Source organism: Pongo pygmaeus, chromosome 7 (genome assembly GCF_028885625.2).
Source record: "Pongo pygmaeus isolate AG05252 chromosome 7, NHGRI_mPonPyg2-v2.0_pri, whole genome shotgun sequence".
Taxonomy (NCBI): Eukaryota; Metazoa; Chordata; class Mammalia; order Primates; family Hominidae; genus Pongo; species Pongo pygmaeus.
In genome coordinates, this window is record NC_072380.2 from 83,384,953 (window position 1) to 83,412,154 (window position 27,202).

At 38.2% G+C, this 27,202-nt stretch overlaps 1 protein-coding gene across 10 annotated transcripts in view; it reads right to left on the bottom strand.

Annotated features, from left to right (window-relative positions):
* Positions 1–27,202, bottom strand: part of EYA1 (EYA transcriptional coactivator and phosphatase 1) — a 357,217-nt gene that overhangs the window by 20,077 nt on the left and 309,938 nt on the right. For all 10 annotated transcript variants that reach the window (XM_063668878.1, XM_054499055.2, XM_054499050.2 and 7 more), the window contains one exon: positions 27,096–27,185. In XM_063668878.1, the coding sequence (XP_063524948.1) occupies positions 27,096–27,185 (90 nt within the window). The remainder of the gene's footprint in view (positions 1–27,095; positions 27,186–27,202) is intronic.

A 27,202-nucleotide genomic window follows, 5' to 3' on the forward strand; every position in this document is an offset into this window, starting at 1 on the left:
TGTTATTTTTAGCTGTTTTACTATTATTACATATTCATTGGATTTATGAGTTTATTATGGCATAATATTATTTTGAACAGATCTTATTTTTAAAACCCAAACTGTGTAAACTACTTAGAATAGGAAGCCATGCTTACGGGATAAAGCTCCATTGGGCCCAGTTAATGTTTCTGCACCTGTTTGCAGATATATCGGAGCACCCATATATCTTAACCACCGTATCCCCAGATGAATTGTGGGAAGAACAGGCACTCAATAAACATTTGTTGAATGAATGAAGGCATATTAATTTGGAGGCAGACAAGGACTCTAGTCCAGAAACTTAACACCCCCACTTGGCTGCTTTCATATTTCAGTCATGTTTCTCTCTTTGCAGTCAGGCTCCAAATACCCCAGAGGCCTTTATTGTACTTATTTCCATTAAAGTTTTAGTTTAAAAATATTATTAAAAGAAATTTCCAGGCACACATCCTGTATTTTAAAAGGTTCTTTTTGACTGAAGGACTGGTCATGTTTCAGATAGAGTTAATTTTATAAAATCTAGCCCATCTCTCTAGCACTTAGATTCAACTTCATAACAAAGATGACACTTAGAAAGCACTATAATAATAGAAGGTATATTTTTATGTTGCCGGTCTCTTCTGAACAAACTCTTCTCTCTCCATGGATTTGTGAGGAAGGGAGGAGGAGACAGAAGTGCAAAGAAACTCAAACCAGCTGTTCCTTAACAGAATTAAAATCGTGACCCCCAACCTCTTCTCTAAAGCATCTATTTTCCAGGCAGCCCTCTCCCAGCACGCAGCAAGTTCCAAGGAGGAAAAGACTTTGACCTTGTAACCCTCCCCTGCTCTCCTGAGGTCCATAACCTCAGATAAGAGAAAAGGAAAAGCAAGTCTAGGAGGCCTCACATGCTGACTGTGAATTTAACATTTTAAAAACAGGTCATTCTTGGAAAACGTGGTTGGGAACTTCTCATTTATTAATGTAATCTTATTTTAGAAGATGAATGATGATTGCTTGTGTTTTCGACAACATACTAAATCATGAGTAGAAATTTCTGATATTTAACCAGGAATGTAATTTTTATGTTGTTGGTAAACTTCTTTAGAGCGTGTGGTTAGCGTTGGGGGTAGGGGGAAAGCGGAAGGCCATAGCGCCATGATGGAGAAATTTTCTCTCTTGGGAGAATGAACAAAAAGGAGGAGGAAGTTGAGGAACTAGTAGAAGAGGAAAATATATGTTCAAAAGAATTTAATTCAAGGAATCAAAACTGACCTGGAATTCCCTGGTTCCCAATAAGGGTGGGAAGAGTTTTTTGAAAAAGCATCTTTGTTAAGATGCTTTTCTGAAGCTAATTTAGCTGTAAATCCTCATTACTAACAGAGAAGGCAGTTATCCTCTAACAACTGTTAATGACTCCATTGTTGCTATTGTTCTTCCACATCCTGTATTTGTTTTCTCCTGCCAGCTTCATTTAAAACGTTTTGTTCCCAGGCTGAGGACTTCATTTGAAGTATTGTTCAATCTCTAGCTTAGCTCTTAGTGTCAACACCTTCAAGCTTTTACCTGCAGATAGCAAACTCACTTCACAGTGACTTGATTAAAGCAAAGTTTGGTGTAGTGACAAGGAAATCCTCATTCTTCATCAGAATTTTTGTAGAATGATTTTAATTAAAAGAGATTTAAAAATCAAGAGTAATCTCTAAGGGGCCTCATCAGCACCTCCAGGAATGAAACAAAAATCATTAAAATATCTATGTAAAATGTGTCTATGTAATTGTTGCTTATTTTACTTAATGAATAGAAAAATACTATATTGTACAAACTTCAAATACATAAAATACATATTGAGGGTTCATTATTGGTGTCTTTGTAGGAACTTACAAATAATGGCATAAAATGCCTTGGGAAGTATGTTTTTAAAAAATTGTTTTAAATCTTAAGGAGAAACTATAATATTGCTATCTTAATGCTTACTTATTAACATTTTAATTCATGAAAGAATGAGGAATATTAAGATACTGCAGTATTCCACAGCAGAACTGCACAACGTGTTAACCTGTTGTAAGTCCATCAGCTCTCAAATGAGAAACTGAAATCTCCTCCCATCAGATATCCTGAAACTCAACCTTTTCTGTGGGGAGAAACTTTCCTTCTCCCATTTCTCAGATACCAACTATCTAGCTTTTTGTCTTCCTAAGAGCCAAATTTTAGGTTCTCATTTTTGCCTTCTGGACTAGGTTGTTTTTAGCTTCCAAATTTGTTTTAAACCCAGACAATGAGATAACTGAGAGAGGGTGCAGGGCCTGATTTCAGAGTCCATGGCTTAGGCAGAAGGGGCTCTGGGCACCGTGAACCAACAGCAGCAACCTGGTTTAAAGCTCTCCTGGAAGAATCTACTGACAAAGACAAAAATGGAAGCTTAATATATTTCCAGGTGCCAAAATATATTCCTAAAAACCCTAATTTGGTGTTCAGTAGAGTACAGAACATACATAATTCTATGGGAAAATAAGTTTTTATTCCAAAAACAGACTAAACGTGCTGAAAATGTACTTTTGAAATACACGACCAAAATTATGTGATAGACTTTTAAGGTGATGAAATCATTATTGAATCCAAGTCTTGGGAGAGCATTCACATTTCTAGGGGCCACTCCAGTTCAGCATATTTTATGCGCTAATCTGTAGTGGAAGGGTCTGAGATGCCCAAGGGATCCCTGCTGTGTTTGGGGATCTGGCCTGGGACCTCAGGGAAGACAGAGATAGTGATTTCAAGGACTCCTGAAAGATTTTGCACTCACAGTAAACTAATGGGTATCTTAGCTTAGAAAGGTGGTCATTCATGTACATGTCAAATTATTAAGAGGCTGCTGTGTTCCAGGTAGTATTTCAGATGCTAATGATACAGTGCTTAATACAACAGACGAAAGTCCTTACTGACTTGAAACTAACATTCTAGTTAGTCACAAACGAGAAAATATGTAAAATGTACCTATGCTGGATAGTGGTAAGTGCTAAGGAAACAAAAAAGTAGATGAGGGAGAAATGCAATGCCAAGTGGGTGTGGGGGGAAAAGAGTTTTCCAGGCAAATAAAAGAGCAAGTTCAAAGGCCCTGAGGTAGGAGAACACTGGTGTAAGGAGGTAGGAGGAAGGAGCCAGGAGAGGGCAAAGGAGGGGAAGAGTTCCCTTTGCCTGCAGATCCCAGCAAGGAGCAGGCTTTGCCAAGGAAGCAGTGGACAAGTTATCAGTCCTTGCCCTCAAGGCACTTACGTGGTTATGGGGGAAAGAGAGAAGTTAACTAACTTCACATGTGATAATTAAAATCATGGTAAATCCTGCAGAACTTCCCTAGGATCCAAATGAACATCGTCCTGCATTCTATTTAGCCAGAGAGAGTTGCAAAGGTCTGAAGAATTAGAATTATATTTTGGTAGATCAGGAGGGACAGCCTGGTCCACCGCTTGTCTTGTGGCTTTTGTGATTGAAACAATCAAACCGATAAAATGGTGGCCTACTGGAGATGGTTCCTAACAACTGAACTGTGGCGACAGGAACAAAAGAGCTTATTGGTCCCAGACTATCCATGCTGGACCTCTACCTTCAAATGGCAGTGGGGTAGGGTAGGATGGGGCGGGGAAGGTACAAAGGAACCCTGGGGGCTTAGTGACCAGGCCTCAGAGAGGTGAGGGGAAGCCTCTTGAAGACATGTTTCTTTCACCCCCAAGTCACAGATGTGAGAACTGATATGGCAGTTGGAAAGGGATCAAGACGTGGGAAAAGAGTAATTTTTTGTTAATGGCTTTCCCAAAGGGATGAAAAATTCAGCAACGTGTTTGCATAAGGGCTCAGAAACAAGTCAGCAGTAGAGGAATATACAATAAACATTTCTATTTAGCCAATTTTCACATACAGGTAGTTAGCCATGAGCGGGGTCAGGACAGGGCTCTCCCCCACCCACTAGGAATGTCGGGTGATGGTTTGGCAATTATCACATTGTCTCTCTAAAAGTGATAAATTGGCAGCCAGTGCCAGGGAGAGGCCATTTCCTGATGGTCCACACCTGTTGCACTAAGTGTTAACTGAATGCAGGCACCAGGGAGAGGCAATTTCCCCGACCATGCACATTAAGAGACCTAATGGCAGAGTATGACCTTCTGGGGGCACTCCACTGGAAAAGGGAAGAAAGCCTCAGATAGACATGCATGCAGCTTCCTAAACACACTGCACAGGCTCACTTCCCAAGGGTAAGGGGGGCAATGCGCATGCGGGCAGCCCACCCTAAGGGAAGATGCATGGGAACGGGGCGAGCATATAAAGTCCTAGGATCAAGGTTAAACACTGCACTTGACCAAGATGGCTGCTTGGGTCTCTTCCAAGTGCAGTTTCCTTTTTTCTTATTCTAAAGACTTTTTCAGAAAACTTCCACTCCTGCTCTAAAACTTGCCTCAGTCTCTCTTTCTGCCTCAGGCCCCCCAGTTGAATTCTTTCTTCTGAGGAGGTAAGAATTGAGGTTGCTGCAGACCATAGGGATTCACTGCTGGTAACTCGGATACCTTCCACTGGTAACATATTTGGTGCCGTGTGATTCAGGTATTTGCTACTGGTAACACAGTCACATAGCACAGATAGATTATGTGGAAGAACTAGGGCCAGTGCAAGGCAAAGTTGCGATTATCCTCCACTAGAAAAATTTTACAATTAATTACCAAACTTGGGTATTGCTAACGCATCCAGCCCGCTGTTCCCAGTCTGAGGTTGGTCTCTCTCTCTTCAGAAGTCCGAAGACACCAGAGATGCATCACCCCTTGATACCTGACTACCAAAGCACCACATCTTGGCACTCTGTATCCCTTGTAGATATTCTTCCTTCCCCCACAGCAATAGCTTCTGCAGAAGCTACTGCTTACACTTACTGTGGAGTTCCTGCAGAGGCAGGCACTCAGTTTCTCTCACTTACACACACTCCTAGTTCTTAAGTTGAATTTATGGTGAAAATGCAATAGTATTTAATGTTATAACCCATTTTACAGATATGAAAAATAAAGATTCAGAAAAGCTAAATAATGTCAGATAAGTGCTGCGATGCTGATGTCTTTGACCCTCAACTCGCCGTTTCTTTCCAGGCTCCTCAATTTTACACAGTGTAGACAACTGCTCCCTCTAGACACTGGTCATGACCTAGGTCCTTTGGGGCTTCTCAGTTGTTTTGAGTTTAGGGGACTCCAGTTCCATCTGCCCCACTCTGACCTGTGCTCTGTGTCTGTGGTCATGGACCCCTCTTCCTGCCTGGAGCATGGATGTGGGTCCTTCATCCTACAGCACAAGCCCCAACCCTTCATGTCATCAGCAGGCCTTTAAATGACTGGCACTTCAGAGGAAAATGCTCCTGGAAGGAGAGCCACTGTGGTAATCGGGTCTCTGCCAGGCGTGGAGGGTAGAGAGTACAACTGTAGGTGGTGAAAGTATAGGTTTTAGCATATCACACTGCCACAGCGTGTCCTAAGTAGGAGAGCTGAGGACCAGGAAAACGGATTAGGCCACTGTCATGGCACGGGAAGCTGAAAAGAGGGCAGATGGCACCAGTCAGAGGTGCGGTGCTGTGCCCGCAGTTACCAGCCTGCAAACCTCTGCTTTTCCACAACAGGATCCTAAAAGCATCTTTCAGTGAATACCAAAATTGAAATGACCATGGTCTACCCTTGCCAGCCTTCCCCTTATATGACACCACCTGTGCTTCACAGAAGAGTAAAATAAATAAAATTAGCTTCAGTTACTGCTGGCCCTCAGCTAACAGTCATCTAACTACTCATGGAGCTGGATTATAAAATGCTCACACGGATGGCTGGGGAAACTGCCAACACATGAAGCCCTGAATCCCAGTTCTGGTGTAGGTATAGGGAGTGGGCAGAAAGCCACACGGGGCACGATCTCACAGCCATGCGGCGAATGCACATTCGCTCTTGGAACTCTGGTTGCACTGTTATTCTGCCTTTTTAGTCCCTTCTGTCATTATTCTTGGCATCAAGACTCAAGCTGACCTTTTTCTGATCCATCATCATCTCTGGCCTTCTAGGGCTGGGCCACAGACATGTTCTTTTGGACCAATCCCCGGGAATAACTCAGATTTTGTACAGAGGCTCATATGCAAAATATTAAGTTATGGCAGAATTTTTCTGCAAATATTTATTCTGCTTTGATACTGTAGTGGTTGTACTTTGCCCCCAAGCCTTTCACTTGTACCATAATTATGTAAAAATACACCATACAATTCAAGCTAGTTTCAGAAAATTAATAAAGAGAATTAAGACAGTTACAATGAGCCTTATTATCTGTGCCAACAGAGTGACGTAATAGCTAGGACACTGATGCTGTATACTTCTGAACATGAAACTAGAAACACAAACTCAGAGTAAACCTGAAGTCCTTGAATAAACAGAGAAGGAAGTCTCTAGGAAGACTGTGAGGCAGTTTGCATGTTATAAAAGGGAATAATATGAAAAAGTTACAATGTGTCTTTGGAGAAGTTGAGTTACACAAGTCCAAATCCTGCTGATCAAGCCTATAGTATGCTCCATGTTGCAAATTTACCATGAGAAAAGTTAACACCATACTGCCAACTAATGTTTCAATACTTTCAATACTTCCCTTTACAAAACAAAAATGGAAGGATAAAAGTCAGCAGAGAACTAGCTGTTTTCATTGTGTCTTTACATCAATGTGCCTATTGAGACCAGCTGGAGCTGGCCAAGGCAGAGGAAGTGATCATCGCGTTCTGTGTCCCCTCTTATCCGTCATTAAGCGATTACATCCATGGCTCTGACTTCCCTATTGAGCAATTTAGATACTTGCCTCATACCTTTGACATCTATAGGTCACTAAAAAGAAGTATTCCTCTTATTTCTAAATGTGAAAATGTTTATTTATACATGGGACATGGGTAGTTCTAGTACTTTAGTGACAAACTCACACAAATTGTCTGAAAGCTAATTTTGTCAAGCCATTAGCAGCACTTGAAAAAGAATGCGTATCTGTCTGTGGACCTACCCATACTACCATCTTTCTCACAGAAAACTAAATTACACAGCTGGCCTTACAGGGTGACCAGTGTTTGAGTGACAAAGGTTTTAAGGGAATGGTCTCCATGGTGATTTTTCGAAATAACTCCCAACTCTCCAGATATTTTCATAACTAATTTGAAAAACTAAGTAAAATGGGCCATCTTCTAAACTCCTCTATGATTTAGAAGTTCTACGGAGGGAGAGGAGTAGTCAAGGAAGAAGCCAATTGATGGAACAGATTTGAAGAAACTGGCTTCCAACTAGCTGACAATTCGATCTGGTACATCAAGTCTAGGCTCCGTGCTAAAGACCTTCTGTCCATGAATTAGTAAATTTGCAGGAACCATGTTTTTACTTGCATGTTTTTCTCTGTAAAGAGGAGACTGCCCAACTGATGTACTGTGTATTTATACTTACTGATGCAGAACAGCATGATTCCATTGTGCTTTCTAAGGGCATGTCCAAGCCCTCAATGGGCTTTCAAATAGACCTCATGGAGAGCTCAAGTGCTGCTAGGCATTCTTCTGCCCAGCTTCACCAGCATCATGGACTCTCTGGAAACCCTTGACTCCTGGAGATGGGGAGGGCATGTGGTTTGTAGCCTTTCCACACTGGCAATCGCTGGCAGACCCTGTCATCTCTGTCTAGGGTGCACCTGGTGACCTCCTATTTCCCTGGCCTTCCCACCATGATGCTTCCTTGCAGAAAAAAAAAAAAAATGGTGCAGATACCTGTGGTTAAGGCACAGGTGATAAAAAACAAAAGGAGTTTTGAAATTGGCCCCATTCTGTTTGGCAGTTTTGGGAAGTGCAAGTCAAGGAATTAAGACACACCTGGACAAATGTATCTTTTAATTCCCACTCTAAACTATCTACTCAGAATACTATTGGTGCCAACACATATTTTAAGTCAATATTTAAATATCTATGTGTTATGATAGGAATAGGATGACACAACTATACAAGCCAATGGGAAAAGAAAACAATTTCAAATTTCAGAAACCAAAAAGAGGAATTTCAGCATCTATTTTCGAGAGGTGGCAATAAGATGCAACTTGTGGACACACGTATGGCATTTACAAACAAAAACAGTGTCTTAATATATTTAATGTTATAATATCCTTTAGAGATTATCTAAGTGAGAGAGATTTTACTAGAATTATGTTTATATTAGCTAGGAGACCTAAGTGCTTGTATTAGAAACACAAGATTTGAATTACAGAAGTTTCAACAAAGGTAAGATATTAGCTATTTTGATCTGATTCGATTTATACTAATATTCATAAAACATTTAGAGAACAAAGTCTTTATTGAAAGTTCCTGAAGATGGTATGTTAAGGGAAAAAATAAATTGAAGTGCTTAAGCTATGTGCTGGTATATGCATAAAATTATGGTAAATATTTGAGATCACCAAGTAAAGGCTTCCAGGACTCCCAAACTTATTAATAACTAGAAGAATGCATGAACACATGTTTTTCAAAGTTTTGATATTTTCTTATAATATTAATCCCTTTTAAAATGTGCTAATTAAAAAAAATAAGACATCATTATATCACTTTAGCGTGTGGCTTACAGAATCCCAAAGTTATCACATGAAGATAGCTCCTTCTTAGGGAGTACAATGTTAATAAATATGTCAGTTTCACTGTGCTTGGAGTTCCTTCTTTCTCACCATGAATGCCTTCTTTTACCACATGATATTAAATATATTTGTCTTTATTCACACTCTCAACCTTAGGGTGAGGAAAAGAAAGTCTCAATGAAAGCCAGAAAGAATTGAAAATAAACTTTTAAACAAAATGAGCTTATTTAAAACTGTTCGACACTGAGTCTCTAAAGGTAATGGATTAATCCATTAACTAATCCATTACCTTTAGTGACTCAGTGTCAAACAGTTTTAATATAAGGATAATTAAAAGATAATTATAGCATATATTACATTTGATCTAATGATATCAATACTTGTAATTTTCTTTGCTTTTTTAAAAGTATACAATAAATACTGTCTCGTACAAGATCCATCTTTTATTAAGTTATGTTTTATGCGATAGTAAGAGGTATTTCAATGCATTCTATGTCCCTACCGCTGACATTGTACACAAAAGGTTATGCCCAAAAGCACAGCTTTATTTATGGTTCAGTTAATTTAAGAGAACATAAAATTTTACAAATTTGTGTCATAACCAGTGCAAACCTTCATATACCACACAGGCAATGCATTAGTGTTTGCTGATAATACCAAATTTGCTGATAATGCCAAATTATATTGTACAAATTATATTGTACAATTTTATCATTAAAATATTACACATATTTAAAATGGTATATAACAAAGTATGAAGATAAAAGACTAAAGGCTGAATTAATGTGTAAACTAATTATCATTCAGAACATTAAAAAACTCAGCACACATCTAATATAAATATCATTTTTTTTGGAACAGCAACTCAGAACTACTCTTAAGAATGAGCCTCTGATTTACTGCTGAACTTATTTCTCAGTTTTCAATGGGCTTTCTTATCATTTTTGCAAACATAATTTGTCACTGGCAACAGTCAGTGTTCTTTGTAACTCCTGCTTCCTTTCTTTTAGATCTATTATTCCTGCTGAGAGAATCTACTAAAGAAGAATTTTTCATAGTGACACCAACTCTAGGCTTGCTGTGAATAATCACAATGTCATAAAAATCATTCTTTTTATTGCAAACTTGCTGCCAGAAGCATGGAAAAATATTCAGACCAAGAGAACTTTCATCCTTTTCTGCAACAGCTTTCTTTTAACTTTCATGGCCATTTGCAGAAAGTGAATCGCATACCAATTTATTCACAAAGCATTTAACTAGAGCTTTCATTTGCACAAAAATATTTGTTTCGCTCATATAAAACAATGAACTATAAGCTCTAATATTAAATAGGTCATACATTAAGAAAGTGTGTGGGGGTGTTTTTCTTTTTTTCTGGAGCAATTTCCCACTCCTTCTAAAATCATTTGCAACAAATATTAGTTTCTGTTTAATGCCATTACATGTCTCTAGATTCATCTTTATTTAACTGCAAACCATATGTCAATGCATTTTGTAAAGAAATATTTTCATGTAATTAACCTTTTTAAATGTCTTTTTCTTTTGCAGGGGTGAGAGTGGGGTTGAAATTTTGAAAGTTTAAAAGAGACTAATTTATGAACTTCAGTTAACTTATACTGCCAGATAATTTTCTAATAGTAAGAAACACTCAATTTTGCATAAAAGAACATATAGCTCAGAATAAATCAGGCCCAATCATATCCTTAGTTAATAAGTTAATAAAGATTTTTCCAAGCTGATTTTCTCTGCCATGTAATTATTACTGACTCCAGAAAGAAAAATATGCAGAACCGGACATAGGCACTTTTAAAAAAGCAGTTCCCTGTGAGCTGCAGGAAGGGTTCCATCATCACCTCCCTCACTGTCAGTCCCTGGCGGTGAGGAGAGGAACTTGGAGGGGCACTTTCCTACTCAAAAAATTCTCTCCTCTAAGTATCCGTGGGTCTGAAATTCCACCACACAAAATCATCCCTTCTGAATCTTCTTTTGTAAGACAAGGACTTCAGGTAAGAGTGAACTATTTAAGCTCCATTGTCTTGGTGTGAACTGCACTATGAGATAAATTTCTTCCAGCATGGGGAGCCCTGGTGTGCCTGCCCCCAAATCATTGGGTGTTAAAAGGGGAAATGGAATTGGCTGCCCGAAAGGAAAAAAAAAAAAAGGGAAAGTTTTGTCTATACTCATATTTTCACTCCCTATAAAAATATCCCTCTTCTCAAGAAGTATAATTTAGAGGTATAAATAATCATGCTTTGGTTGTTTATGTTATTCAGGAAAATATTATGTATCATTAGAATAGCATGAGTATTATATGTGTTATATATTAAACTGTAGCAGCGTCACTAGAAAATACATAACCACATGTTCTCGATTCTTTCATTCATTTTCTCATGCATTCAACTAATAAGGACTGAACACCTATTTCTATTCCAGGCACCACACACACAAAAATAAATGAGATGCAGATCTTGCCTTTATGGTTTTAAACATGGGGACTGGCCAGAGAGAAAGGGTACAGTGACTGTCACTATGATTTTCTGTCAGGGAAGGTACTAGATTCTTGTAAAGCCCTTCCTCTTCCAACCCACCCTGGGCAGCACGTTCAGATACATTTTTCTGAAAGTAGATTTTGCTCTTCCAGGCAATGCAGTCTCCAACAAAGAGCAAAAGCATCCAGGGGGTGGGGAGACAGGGAATATGTTTTACTTCTGTTTCAGTCCATCTCCCTCAATAGATGTATTAGAAAAATTAAATTGGAAACACTTAATATATTTCTTTTTTTTTCTTTTTATTTATTATTATTACACTTTAGGTATATCTCCCAATGCTATTCCTCCCCCCTCCCGCCACCCCACAACAGTCCCCAGAGTGTGATGTTCCCCTTCCTGTGTCCATGTGTTCTCATTGTTCAATTCCCACCTATGAGTGAGAATATGCTTCATATATTTCTATGCAATTGAGCATTCAAGGGCCTCTATAATGAGCCCTAACCTTACCAATGTGCCCATCCCTCACATTCTATCATGAACAGCCTGCCTCCCTGCACCAGGCAATAGCGGTATCTACTGCTTGCTGGAATGCCTTCTCTTTCCCTCAAGGCAATGCTCCTCCATTAAGTTTTTATTGGTTTCTTTCCCTTCTCCATCCCTGACATACTCTCTGCAACCCACAGTCTCAATAATAACTACCATTATTGAACAGCCTACCAGCTGTCAGTCTTTGTGCCATGTGTATTTCACGTTCTTTCCAATTCTCCTGAAAACTGCATTTGATGCACAAGCAAACAAAGGCTTACACAGACAACTTCTGTGTACACTACCAGATAAGAAACTCTTTGACGAAGAGACCATCTTTCACGTGTCTTTTTCTTCCTACTTATTTTCTAAAGCTGGACCAAGCACATAGATATCATGGACTGAAACCTTCTAGGTTATCTGATTGACAGGATTTGATTATGAAAGAATTGATGACCCAATCAGTTAATAGATAATGTTAGTGCATTTGTCATTGAAGTTAGTTTTGTGGAAATAAATTATTTTGATTATAAAATGACACATACTCATGTAGAAAATTTGTGCAGTACTAAAAAACATATAAAAGAATTCATCTCCAATTCCATCCCTCAGAACCACTGTCAACATTCTTCTAGTCCAAGTTGTCTCCTACCAATTGAAAAGGATGATATCTTGGACAGAAGAGTTCCCTTTAACTTTCTGACAAAATACCAATTCTAGAAGTTAATTCTTAGTTGATTATTTCCAAAGAGGCAAAAGATTATAAAATAATGTTGATCAAAAGCAACATGCTCTCCCCGTATCCCGACCCTCCACCTGCCTTACAAAGGAGTAGCACACAATTAGCAGCGAGAAGGATCCAGTATTTAGAAAGCCTTTCTTTAGAAATGCTGCTAGAATACTGAACTGAGCCCAGATAGAGGCCCTATTGTAGCTGCACTGAAATGGGAGAAGTCTCCAGGGACTGCAACTTAAACACATTTTGGGGAAGTTGAAGTTACAGGCATACAGGCCTTCTCTTGCACTATTCAACCTTAAAAAATAAAAAAAAAAAATGTCTAAGGGCACCTTGAATTCCTTTCTCTACTAAGCAAGCTTCCTATGAAGGTAACTGAGGAAAATCTGACTTTACAAAGCAGTAACTCTCTCCCAGATTGAAGATTAGCAAGCACCTGTCAAAATCCAAGATCTAAACCAAAAGCCTGTCATAGGTGACACTGACAGGTCAACTTCACACGACTTTAAAATAAACTGAAGCAATCCAGCAGACTGTGTGAGTGCTGAAGTGGTATTTCCATTCAACAAGAAAGGAAGACACTCTTTATTCGTTGACGCACCACCATGCGGCAGGCATGGGCCAGGGGCTCCAGATTCTGTTGTCTCCCTTAACTCCACACCTACCTGTCACCCTCTCTGAAGCCTGTCAGAGTTACTGTGTGGAGGCCACACATTAGCAGGAAGCTAGGACTGAACCCAGGTCTCTCCACCTCTGAAGTGTTTACTGTCCCTTCAGACCACACTGTTCCTGGTAGCTTCACCCAACAGAATAGAGAGACTATGGCAAAACTAGGAAGCCAGTTTCACGGACAGGTTAATTAACAGCCTGTTGGAATAACTGCTGCTCCAAATGGCCACAGTTGCCTCACATAAATCATTTAATTTTCTGAATCTGGAATTTTTAATACATATTTGGATTCTGTGTTTCTAAACTACGACATAACTCTTCTTTTTCATTCAATATATTCTTCCTGGGAAATCTTAACTGATGTCAGAAATGATGGCTTCCAGCTTCTGTTTTCTGAGTTGCAGATCTGTGCATACACCTGCTCACTGGACTCCACTTGTGTGTCCAATACACACTTCAGGTTCAATATCTCAAATCTGAATTCAGCATCTTCCTTCCAGAGCTAGACCATTCTCCTGGGTTTTCTATCTCTACCTTATTGCTAAAGTCAGAAACTAAGAGTCTGGCTCACTGAATAGTTACACTGAGTAGATCTGCAAATCCTACCCAGACTACTTTCTCAGTAGCTTTCACATCAGCCCCTGTTCTCTGTCTCCATGAACAAATGCCGCTGATTTCTCATCTACATTATTGACCCCTTTGACTTTACAATACAACTCATCTCCTGGGTAGTGCTGTAAATTCTTTACTGGTTACCCTTGGCATCCACTGTAAAATCCAACTCCCTCAGCAGAGTGTGCAAAACCTTTCATGACATGGCTTCTGTCTTTCCATTTTCTCATCTCACAAGCACTCTCTGTGTGTTCTGTGCTTTACACCTACACAGGCTCTCTTCCTAAATGTCATGCTTTCTCAAGCTCAATGTTTCTTCCTGGGGAAGTTACTGCTCTAACACTCTGCCTTGCCACCTCTCCCCAATCTGGGATAGCCATCCCATCTCTCAGACTCTAGCTAATGACCACAGACATCTCCATCATTACTCTGATGGAATTATTCTTTCACTTTTCTGTCTCTACCCGGTATCTGAGCTCCTTGACGGCAAAGAATGTGTTTCATATTTTATCCTCAGTGCCTAGCTAGTGTCCAGAATAGAGTGAGCATGAGGACATTCAGCGCCAAGTAGCTCTTTTTAGTCTGTGATGTAGGGACTGCTCCAATATTATTTTATTGTTGTTCATTACAACAACATGTCTGTCTGTCCACTCTCTGTCTATCTATTGACCTACCTCTCAACATTTCCAAAATAGATTTTAAGTTGCCTGGGCAACTATGGCTTGCAGGTTTGTAAGACACAGTGAGAAAGAAAGCTTTCAAAGAATACAGTCAAGAAAGCCCCATCCAGTTATCAGGCCCCGCTCCATAGCATCCTTGTGTAACAGCAGCAAGGTGTTATTGACTTCCTTTCCTTGCTAAAAAGGAATAGCCAGGTTCTCTGACTCGGCTAGAAAGGTTTTGTGCAATGATGTTTGCAAAAGAAAACCTGAGTTTCAACCTCAGCTTTACCATCACCTAACCAAGTGGCTTTGGGCAACAACCACCTCCCTTCAATTTCCCGCATGTGTAAACTGCAGATAATAAGACTGAATTCACAGTGTTGATGGAGTCAGTGCTTTTGTATTGACATGAGAAAAGTTTCCCTAAGGCCTGCTGCTCCTGCCTCCTACTTCACTAAGGAGGCCCAGCAGCCTGCGCTGTCAGTCCAAGCGGCCTGAGAAGGGGAGGCTCTGCTCCACAGTGACTTCACACCCAGCCAGGCTCTGCTGCATGCCATGACACCAACAGCAAATTCCATGAGCCATCCTTCAAAACATGAGATAGGAAGACAACGAGTAAAAGGACATTTATCAGCACAACCAAGGAAACATGTGTCTTTTTACATGAAGCCAGCACCCTCATTTTCTATGAGGGACAGCACACTGTGATGGGAACCAGATACAGTAGCTACTTAACTGCCAACAGCACACCACCCCGCATGCAACTGGGGGTGGGAGGAGCCCATGAATAAGGATGGAGCCAAAGAAGTAGTCTGTGATCTGCCTGGAGCAGGGGCATTTGCCACTGACAGATGTTTTTCCTTTTTTCTTTTTGGTGTGTCTTGTGTGATTTCTGTTGGAATTCTACAAGAGAATTTGGCAGCAAACCACTTATTGTCTCATGCCCTTCATTCCCTAGTCCCTCCTTAAGTCACTTTCCCTCCGTCTCCTACAGCCTTACAGGGCTTGACCCAGCATTCTACATGTAGAAGACACTCAATGAACAATAACAGCAGCACAGACTTCCTTAGTGCTTCCTGCGAGCCAGTGCTAGTTCTATGCACTTAACATATATTAACTCATGCAATTCTCACACTGACCCGATGAGGTATATCATCATCCAGTTTCACAGATGGTAAATTGAGGCATAAAGGGGGCCCTCATGAATGAATGAATTCACCAGTTCCACCTCTGGTGTCTCTAGAACTGCAAGCTAACAAACCACATAAACAACACAGGGCTTCGAGTCAGGTTGGAATAAGAGAGCTGTGATTACATTCAGCATTTTCCTAATTATAAGAAACATTACATATAGAAAGTAAAAACAGAAAATTTCTCTCATCCTACCATCTAGAGATAAATCAGTTTTTATTGTCGAAATTATTTTTGTATCATTTTAAATATAGAAAGCCTTTGTTTTCTGCCGGGTGCGGTGGCTCATGCCTGTAATCCCAGCACTTTGGGAGGCTGAGGCGGGCAGATCACGAGGTCAGGAGATCGAGACCATCCTGGCTAACACGGTGAAACCCTGTCTCTACTAAAAATACAAAAAATTAGGTGGGCATGGTGGCGGGCGCCTGTATTCCCAGCTACTCGGGAGGCTGAAGTAGGAGAATGGCGTGAACCTGGGAGGCGGAGCTTGCAGTGAGCCGAGATTGTGCCACTGCACTCCAGCCTGGGCGACAGAGTGAGACTCCATCTCAAAAAAAAAAAAATAATAATAAAACCTTTGTTTTCTTTTGATATACATACCTTTGTTTTTTTAATCCCCAAACTGGAACCACACTGCATATCATTTTATAACACACCTCTTCTATGTATATTGTATCTTGACATTAAGGATTTTGAAAATCTGACTTAACATAATATGAAAGTCTAATATCTTGGGTGTTTTAATTGTTAAGATTGAGATTAATCTTCATTTACTTTTAAAAGTTAACTTTTTTAAATAATAAAGGTAATGCTCATCATTGACTACTATTAGAAAAATTTGAACATAAGTAATTAAAGAAAATATATGAGAGCCTTCTATGTACCAAATCTTGTGTCAGGAGCTCAGGATTTAAGTGGACAAATCATGATTCCTGGCCTCAAGGGATTTCCCGGTGAGGGGTAGACAGAGGTATGCAGAAAATCTTAATAAAGTGCAGTAAATATTTTGATAGCGAGAACCAGCTCCTTTGATCATGACCAAATCCCCACTCCCGGACTGCACTGTACCTGCAGACTCTACCTGCCTTCTTATCTAAGACCCACTGTGTAACCTGTGCTCCGGATTTCATTCTGTCTTGCTATCCAAGGACTTCTTTCCTGTAGTCATTCTCCTTGCCATACTACATGTATTTTCCTTCCTATGGAATCATTCCTGCTGACATCCAGACATGCCTAAATATCTTTTACTTAAACATGAAACCACATTCCCTTGATCCCATGATGCCTTCCACACACCATAGCCCATCTCTTTGTGTCTGTCTCTGTGGGAATTCTTGATCCTTTCTGTCTTCACTGTCAGCCCTCATCCTCTTCTCAACCCATTCCCATCTGGCTGATGTCTTCCACTTCATTGACATGGTGCTTATCAGGGTCATTAACAGCCAACATTCTTGCCCAATCTAACAGTCGGTCACTTCTCTGTCCTCATCTTACTTGACTTTGGCCACATTTGACACAGGAGTATGCCATTCCTTCCTTCTTGAAACACTATTCTCCAGGTTTCTGTGATAGCTCAATACTTTTCCACCTACCTTGTGGAATTCTCTCTACCATACAATTCTCTCTTCAAAGATCTTCTTCTTGGCCCTATTTCTAATTGTTGGTACCAAAATGCTCAATCTTAGGCCCTCTTCTCAATTTTTCATTCCTTCCCCTGTGCCATCTAGTTTTATGGCATCAGGACTCCCAAAACTATACCTTCAAATTTGCCTCTCTCCTCTGAGATCCAAACCTATATGTCTACCTGCTTATATGTCATCTCTTGACTTGGATGTTGAATATGTATTTCATACTTAATACACTCAATACAGAATGCTTGAATCCAACTCCTCCCCAGCCACCCCCCAAAACACACTCTTCTTCAGAAGTGTGCTCACTTTTCCAGTACTCAAGGCAAAACCTAGTGTTCATCCTTGATTCTGCTTTCCCTCCCCATCTACGTCTGATCCATTAGCAAATTCTGCCCATATTTCCATAAAAGGATACTGTAAGTCCTGTGACTTCTCACCACGTCCAGACTGCTACATCCTCAGCCCCAAGCTAATGTCCTCCTAGGCTGGCTGAGATAGTCTCTTAATAGGTCTCATTGGTTTCACTCTTGCCCCGATTCCATTTGATAACCAGACTGATGTTTTAAAAGTGTAAACACTATTCTATCATGTCCATGCTTAAAACTCTCCAATGGCTTCTCACTGCAGTTAGAAAAAAAATACTCTTTACCATGGTCTACAAGACCCTTCGTCATCTGGACCCTGCCACTCTTCCCTAGTTACTCTGTCTCAGCCACACTGGGCATCTTTCACTTCCTGAAGGAGTGAAACTCATTCCTACAATTGCCCTCCCAAAATGACTTCCTACCATATCCTTGCAGTTGCTTCCCTCCCAGCTTCTCCCTTCTTGACAAATGTTACCTCCTCAGAGACATCTCTTCCTGATCTTCTCAGCTAACAATGCCCCACTCCAATTCATCCCTTAGCCAATACTGCTTGATTTGCTTCATAGCACTTATCTCTGCCTGAAAGTATTTTATTTACATACTGTTTATTTCCTACTTCTCTTCCACGGCACTAACTCCATAAGGAGAATGTCCTTAATAAAGTCATTGCTGTATCCCCAGTAGTTACAACTGTGCCTAGGTACTTAATAGTTATTCAATGAAGGTATTGAATATTGAATGACAGAAAGAAACGACAAAGTCTAAAAAGACTACTGGATGCTATAGCATGTCAGTTCTGAAACATCACAGAAATATAGCATTTATAGCCCTGACACCCAGAAATAACCACTGGCAACTTGTAAATATTACCTTTAATATGTCATAGACATTAAATCAGGATTATATACTATCATTCATTTTGTAGACTGATCACTTTTAAACTTGAAATTATATCGTGGTGGCTTTTAAAAAATGTATTCCCTTCCAGTTTTTCCTTAATATGCCATATGTGTTGAATACAAATTTTACTCTTTTTATTTTATTTTTTTGAAATAGTCTCACTCTGTCACTCAGGCTGGAGTGCAGTGGCACAATCTTGGCTCACTGCAACCTCCACCTCCGGGTTTGATTCTCCTGCCTCAGCATCCCAAGTAGCTGGAATTACAGGTACACGCCATCACGCCCAGCTAATTTTTGTATTTTTAGTAGAGATGGGGTTTCACCATGTTGGCCAGACTGGTTTCAAACTCCTGATCTCAAGTGATCTGCCTGCCCCAGCCTCCCTAAGTGCTGAGATTAAGGCATGAGCCACAGCACCTGGCTGAATTTTACACTTTTTAAATATGCCATACATGTTGAAGAGGTATGATATGTTGAATAGGCTAGATTGTATCTTAGAGCTAATTTTTAAAACTTGAAGTCGACCATGAATACCTTCCCTATATACAATAAATTGTCTTAAAACAATTTTTATGAGGATGTATTTTAATTTATTTCATTTTTAATCTGTTATTGGATATTTAAAATATTTCTCTATTGTAGTAAAAAAAACCATGGGGGGTGGGTATATTGTGGGGTTGAGTGGATTTCTGGAAAGTGTCAGACCTGAGCTAGAATCTGCCACTCTACAGTTGTGTGACCTTAGACAAGTTTTCTTTTACCTATCCTAAGCTTCACCTGGCTCCTCCATAAAATTAAGATATTAATAGTGTTACTATAGTAGAGATATCATGCTATTAAATGGAATAACGTATGTAAAAGATATAGGACAAGTGTTTGACAAATGCTTATTGCTATTATCTTAATTATCTGTAATTCTATTTTCTTAGAAATGATGCTAAAAGTGGAATTTTGAGTAAAAGGATCAGCACATCAAAGTTCTGAATACATATTATGAAACTGCTTTTCTGAAAACTTGTATCCATTTATATCCTTACCAGCAATGTACACGTTTTCATCTTACTGCATTGTAGATCATATTATTTATTTTAAACCTTTGCCTATTTCATGTGCAAGATGCTGTTTGACTTGACATTTCTTTTCTTTTTTTTTGAGATGGAGTCTCACTCTGTCACCAGGCTGGAGTGCAGTGGCATGATCTCGGCTTACTGCAACCTCCACCTCCCGGGTTCAAGGGATTCTCCTGCCTCAGCCTCCAGAGTAACCGGGATTACAGGCACACGCTACCATGCCCAACTAATTTTTGTATTTTTAGTAGAGATGGGGTCTCACCATGATGGCCAGGCTGGTCTCAAACTCCTGACCTCGTGATCCGCCCTGACTGATTACTAGAAGTGAAATCCAACATGTTTCATCTGTAGCTTGATAATTTGAATGCTTTTCTCTTGTGAATTATCTGTTCATGGTCTTTGCTCATTTCTTCCGTTGAGCTATTTCTTTACGTATTTCTTAATGAATTGCAGTAATCTTAGTTCTTTGATTCGTTATATTTGGCTCAGTTTTGTCTTTAATATTATCTGTGGCTTTTAAAAATAGTATTTGTCTCTGACTACAGAAGAAATAAGTATATGCTTTACAGAATTTGAGACATACAGAAAAGTATAAATAAAAAAATAATAAAACCACACATTCCATAAACAATCAATATTAAACTTCTAGAATTTATATTTCCATAAGAGAGTCAACATATATTTCCATTATTTATGCAGTATATATGTACTAGGTCCTGCTATGGGCCAGGTCCTGTGCTAGAGAAACTAGCAGTGAATATACTATACATAGGGTATACATTTTATAATAGAATTGTGAGCCAACAATATGTGTGTATATTCCTCAAATATTAGTTTTTAAAAATTAACTTTTTATTAAACAAATATTACAGCTCAATGAATTTCTATAAACTAAATGCATGGCTATAACTAACACCCAGAAGAAGAAACAAAATATGATGAATTTCATAAGTTAGAAATGTTTATTGTTATAAATTCTTGCCTTTATCTCTGATTAGTAAAAAGTCCTAGATGCATAATTGGTACAAATGGTATTAACCTTTTATAGGATCTCAATACTTATTTCCAAATGGCCATCTGAAGATTTCGATTTATTTAATCTTTTCATTTACCTATATATTCTCCTTGTGTTTCATTCTTTCATCTTTTAACTGTTTACCTATTTTAGCATATAAGCTGAATAATCTATTACTTCACTATTAATTTGCTTGGTTTTATTTAAAACATACAAAATTTTTCTTTAAGTTGAGTCTGTGCCTGAGCTATTTATTTCTTCTCTCATACTTAGTCCAATGTCAACATTAGGCTGCATAATTCCTCACGCTATTGTAGAATTATAAAACATTTTAATAATTGGTTGAGTCAGACATTCATTTCCCACGTTTTGTCAAAAATTGCTAGGTATTTTTGCCTATTTATCCTTTCAAATAGAACTTAGAACAATTTTTTTCATATTATAAAAATGAGAAAGAAAGACAACTCATTTATTGAAATCTTCCTTTATATCTCTCAGTAAGATGTCACAGCTTTGTTCATATATTCTTCACAAATACTCCTTATAAGGTTTCTTCCTAAATTTCCTTTTATGATATTTTTTGTTTTTGTGTTTTAGTAACTATCCCTATTTTAAATTATAATTAAAATTTCAAATCAATTTGATTTTTGAATTCTATATTTCTTCATTTTTCTGAAGCCTGTTGCAAATTCTAAGAATATTCTAGTTGATTTTCTTCAGTCTTCTACATATCAAATTATCTACAAAAATAATTTGAATCTCTTTCATTTCATTAAGTAAAGCTTGGGTCTTATTGTACTGTCCAAAATTCCTAGAATACTGCTGAATAATAGTGCTGATAGAGGGCATTCTTATCTTGTTTTTACTTGTAATGACAGTTTGCTTCCATTATTTTACTGCTAAGTACAATGTTTGCTATCAGTAGAATATAAAGTATTCAGAATATGAATTTATTTACAATATATTATCTTTTACTGTGTTAAATAGCTACATTTTAAGACTGTTCTGATGAACATCAGAGTTAAGGAAGTCTTTAAATACACTTTTATATTTCTATTTTTAACTTCAGATAAAATCAAGATGACAATCTTATAAGAAATGATGAAGAAACAAGAAGAGCAATAAAAATTATTCATTAGTAATAATAAAATATGGGCATTGTTTCTTTTTGGCCATTAGTTACAATGCAGCTAAACTCAATACACATTTATTATGACTAATAATAATTTCTTGCTTAAAAAACTTATTTTGTCCTCCCCACCGTAAACTGAGGGTTTTGATGTTACTCTTGTCAACTAAGGAAATGGACAAGGCCGAACAACCTACGTGAAAACACAGGAAGGCAAAGTCAACTCTGTTATCTTCTATGAAGAAGGAAACAAAAATCGGTATTCTAGTCTAAGACAACACGTAACAATTCAGTCTAAAGGATATCCATTTAATGGTCAACATATATAAGGCAACATTCTGAGTATTATAAGGGGTGTTTACCAGGATTTAAAAAATGTAGTCCTTTATGTTTGCTGAATTTGTCAGGACAAAATCACCAGGTATACTAGTCTGTGTACAGGGTTGAAAATGACAAGTGGCATTCCATATGTGTGTACATGTATATAGGGACACTTACGTTTGGACTGTAATTATCCCTATGCTCACACCCTTTCATATGGCTACTCTTGGCTTGTGGAGGGGTTTGGAAGCAGCAAAGACCTACAGCGTCTTCCTTGCAAGCACCTGTGAGATCCTTTGGCAGCAGAGAACCAGAGCTCTAGCATCCACACAAAAGCTGAACATAGGGCATCACAGTTTCTTCTTTATTTATAGAGAATAAAGGACTTTCTAAGTGAGTTACTTTTCCCAACTTGAGAAATCGACTTCTGAATTGGTTTAAATATTTCACACTTTTTGGAAGCACAAACAGTATGTCAGTACCAAGTGCTTTACTTGAAATCGAAGTTTCTTAACATTGGCATAACTGATATTTTACAGAAAGAATTTTTTCCTAGCTAAAAATAAACATAAGACATATTAAAATAATTTATAGATGATAACCTAAGTTTTAAAGTAAGAAAATATTTTTGCAACTTTAAAGACTGAATTAAACCAAGGGATAATCTCTTTGCTTTACAAGAAAAATCATTGTAGCTTTCTCCTTTTACATGATGCTATTACCTAAAGACCGTCCACAAGCTCCTTTCCTTGGCCCCGGACTCATCAAACTCATACTCTAGTGGGGCCAGAACTTTCTGCCCCAGGCCTTTTTTTTTTTTAATAGAAAGGGTGAAAACAAGGGGCAACAAGTGTAGGTGTTCAAATATCAGACCTGGGCTAGGAGTCTACATATTGAAGCCCCCAGAAAGAACAGGAATATTCATGTTGTAAATCTTGATGCAAAGAATGCTCTGGTCTGCTCCAACTAAACAATGCACTGAAAGAGTGGAGAGGGGAGTTTAGAACAGCTTTGCTACTAACGGGGTGAGCGTGGTATGTGCAATAGTTTCATGTGCCACCATCTCCCAGACACGAGAGGAGGGTTCCCACTCTTCCCAATCCTTACTCTTCAGGGGTAACGGGTGACCCAAGACCAGAGACCTGGTTCCTGCTGACTCTTAAAGGTCACTATGTCAACACGGGTTAGGATGGCAACCATAATGCCAGTGAAATCATATTCCTTAACCAGACAGAAGAAGAAAATTCAACATGAACTTAAAGCATTATTTTTATTTAGACTTGTATCCATCTTCATAAAATATTTTCTTCTAACTGTGGAAAAATCCAGCAGGAGAACTGACCAGCAGCAGATTAAACTGAAATATTATCGTATGCTGAAGGCCTTTCCTCACTCTGTTTGAAGGTTGCCTCTCAATAAAAAGCTAACAGAAAGAACTCTTTCTCCAACCAGTCAGAAAGAGTCATACTTTACCAAAGAAGCTGAAAAAACCTCCAGTTCCACACTGTCATTCATAAAAAATGACTTCCATATAGGCATCATCGTATTGCACATGGAGAGTTTTTTTGTAAAATGATATGCAGGACGTTAGTCAGACTTAGAAATAGGAAAGCCAGACGTACACTATGGAACTAAAGTCGAAACGTTTCTCTTGGGGGGAAAATATTATTTCCTAAGATAATTATGTCTCCCTGTCACTCATGTTCCTTCATACGTCAAACATTTTTTATGATACAGAAAACATTTTTTTCTCCTTTTTTTTTCCTGGTGTGTCAACAGAATTGATATAAATTGTGATTTTCTTTAAATTAAAAAAGTCACTAAGTGAGATTACAAACAAGACTTATGAAACTAAAATGAATTAACTTAGTTCTTAGAGTTCGATTAAGATATTTCTAAAGTACTTCAAAAATTATACCTTAAAATTTCTAAATCATATCCTAATAACCATTTTAAGCATGTACATTGATTGATAATATGACAAATGTTACTGAAAGCCCCTCACACAGGGGGTGTATTTCATTAGTCAGAATGTCTTATTAAGCAAGGAGTGAACTAACCAAATTATACCAAGAGATAGCTGGCAAAAGTTAAGATTTAGAAGAAAATAAGACCAAAAGTCAACAATTAGAGTTCAGGCATCATACTTCAAGCTAACCAAGAGACTATTAAGCTCCTTGAAATTACTTATGTTATAGACCTTACAAAGCTAAAAACATGTAACTTAAATATATTAAAATATTCACGTCCCCTACCACTATCCATCGCTAGTTGGAGTGTGAAATCAGGCATTACCACATCACTTCTCCCTGATGAGATAATTCTGGTGTTCTTGGGAGCATTATGCCAATATACATTTTTTTTTTGCCAGAAAATAATTTTACTTTTTATTTTGAAGAAAACATATTTGCAATGACCAGTCCCAGGTTTGTTGAATTTCAAAAATATAAAATAAAAGATTGGCCTGGGAGTGGTTGCTCATGCCTGTAATCGCAGTGCCTTGGGTGGCCGAGGCAGGTGGCTCACCTGAGGTCAGGAGTTTGAGACCAGCCTGGCCAACATGAGGAAACCCCATTTCTACTAAAAGTACAAAAATTAGCCACGCATGGTGGTGTGTATCTGTAATCCCAGCTACTTGGGATGCTGAGGCAGAATTGCTTGAACCTGGGAGGCAGAGGTTGCAGTGAGCTGAGATGGTGCCACTGCACTCCAGCCTGGATGACAGAGCAAGACCCTATCTCAAAAATAAAATAAAATAAAATAAAAAATATTGAAATAAGTAAAAAACCAATTTATTTTTTAAAATATTGCGCAAATCTAGGGGAAGTAAACAATTTCCAAAGACAGACTAAATGAATCTTTCATTTATACTTTTGTTAATATCCCTAACATAAAATCAACTTTTGTAAGGCTACAAGCTTAAACATTTTTCCATGATTGTTTTATATATTTGGTTGAATTATACCTTCATTCTCTTTTCTACTTTACCTCTACTAAGGAATAGTCCTCATGCCAAAAATAGAATCTGATATTTCAGTAACTTCATAGACTGCTGGTTTTTTTCTTTTGAAATTTGGGTTTACAGAAAAAAATTCATCTCCTATACCCTAAAAATCTAGAGCTTTTAATATATTTGTCTGAGTAGTATTTCAGTCTCTATATAATCAGTATAAATAATGTCAATAAACAAAAATCTGGTTATACTACACTGAAATTGAGTTTGGAAGTTTTTTGGTCTATATTATAACAAGTTATGACTGCCAAGCATCTCACTTTTCATCACCTAATTTTGACACTGTATAAGCAAGTTTTGGCACTTTTTTTTTTTTTTTTTTTTTGAGACCGAGTTTTGCTCTTGTTGCCCAGGCTGGAGTGCAATGGCGTGATCTCCGGCTCACTGCAACCTCTGCCTCCTGGGCTCAAGTGATTCTCCTGCCTCAGCCTCCCGAGTAGCTGGGATTACAAGCATCGGCCACCACACCCAGCTAATTTTGTATTTTTAATAGAGATGGGGTTTCTCCATGTTGGCCGGGGTGGTCTCAAACTCCCAACCTCAGGTGATCCAGCCGCCTCTGCCTCCCAAAGCGCTGGGATTGCAGGTGTGAGCCACCGCACCCAGCCAAGTTTTGGCATTTTTAAGAAGGTACAGAGTTTTAAAACAATAGGAAATTACTGCGAATTTCTTCTTGATGTTTGCTATTAACACCTATTAACATCAATAAAGGTAACAAGGCTGTACAAAAAATCAGTCTACTCTGTATCTTTAGAAACAAATGGAAACCTAGGAAAGGCATTTTTTAACATACTAGTAAAATGTGGAATTTTTTGTGCTGCTCTCTAAGTGAAATACAATTATCAATCAGAAACAGCTTTTGAAAATAAGTATGATAATTACGTGTTTCTAAAGGCAATTAATTCTAAACTTGTCACTCAGTGGGAATATTTCTACCTTAAAAAAATAGTAATGCCTTACATGTAATTTCTTCTTGAGGAAAACACTTTAAATTGCAAAAAAATTTTGTATTTTACCCTTAAGTGTAAAATAAATTTTTCACTAAGGAATAGAAAAAATTAAGCATATTTAATAACTTTATTGCACTGGAAGTTGCCAATTCATCTTTGAGTAGTTTCATTGCAGATGAAAAGAAATCAAAATACAGGACAGATGTTGAACAAACCGCATTTAAGTTCTGTCACACACTGGCATTTTTCAAATGATTTTGGCTCATCTATTAAATAAGGTGCATTTTGCTTGATTTTGAAACGGGAAACATCAGGAAATATTTAAAGGCCAATTGCTGCCAATTAACTTTGATCAGTAAAAGTTCTATTTGAATCTTTCAGATTCTTCTCCTGTCTGAAATAACATACATTTATAAATCGAACAAAACAACAACTTGATGATTAATGCCTGTTGGCAGCCCTACCACAAGCTTGCTTAACAGCGGGATTTAAATAAACAACTGTCTCTATTCGGAAGAGAACGAAATGTAGTTATAGTCATGTTTTCTCATAATGGAGATATGAAAAACAATATTCTCTATTCTTAAGACTGCTGCTAACCAAGACCACTGTGATTGTCAGTGCCCGTAACAATTTAGCTAGCCATCTTACAAGAGTCTGCCCTGCAATCATAATGGACCAATAAAATTAACAGCAGTGTGATATAAACAATCCTGGCAACCCAAACAGCAGAAGCCAGACTAAAACATCTTCCTACCAATTGGATCAGCCAGAAAGTAAAGCCTCGGTCCTAATACAATAAGAGTCTGACATAACAGTCTCAAAGAAAAAAGGTCTGGCATAACATATGCGAATGTTACGAATTATGTTGGACATATCTTAGCGGTGATTATGTAAGAGAAATACATAGTTTCTGATAATCAACGAAGTTTAAGATTCTTGATATCAAATTTTAATCTTTACTACTGGTCATGTAGGATCTAACTCTGAAAATCAACAGCCAAAGTAAAGCAAAATAGAAATCCCATGAAGGCAAAACACATTGCCATATTACCAACAAACCTCTGTCTCTCTATTCCAATTATATATTAAAAAAATAATATCCCATCATTATTTTAAAACCAATCACCTATTTTCAGACATGCAAAAATATGTATTAAAAATTAGAACTTACTTCTAAGTCATTAAAAAATAAATGTGTGTCTGCCAAGTTGAAAATCATTTCTTCCATTCGCAGTCCAAGGGAAACTGAAGTGGGTGGATCCTAAAATAAGAATAGGA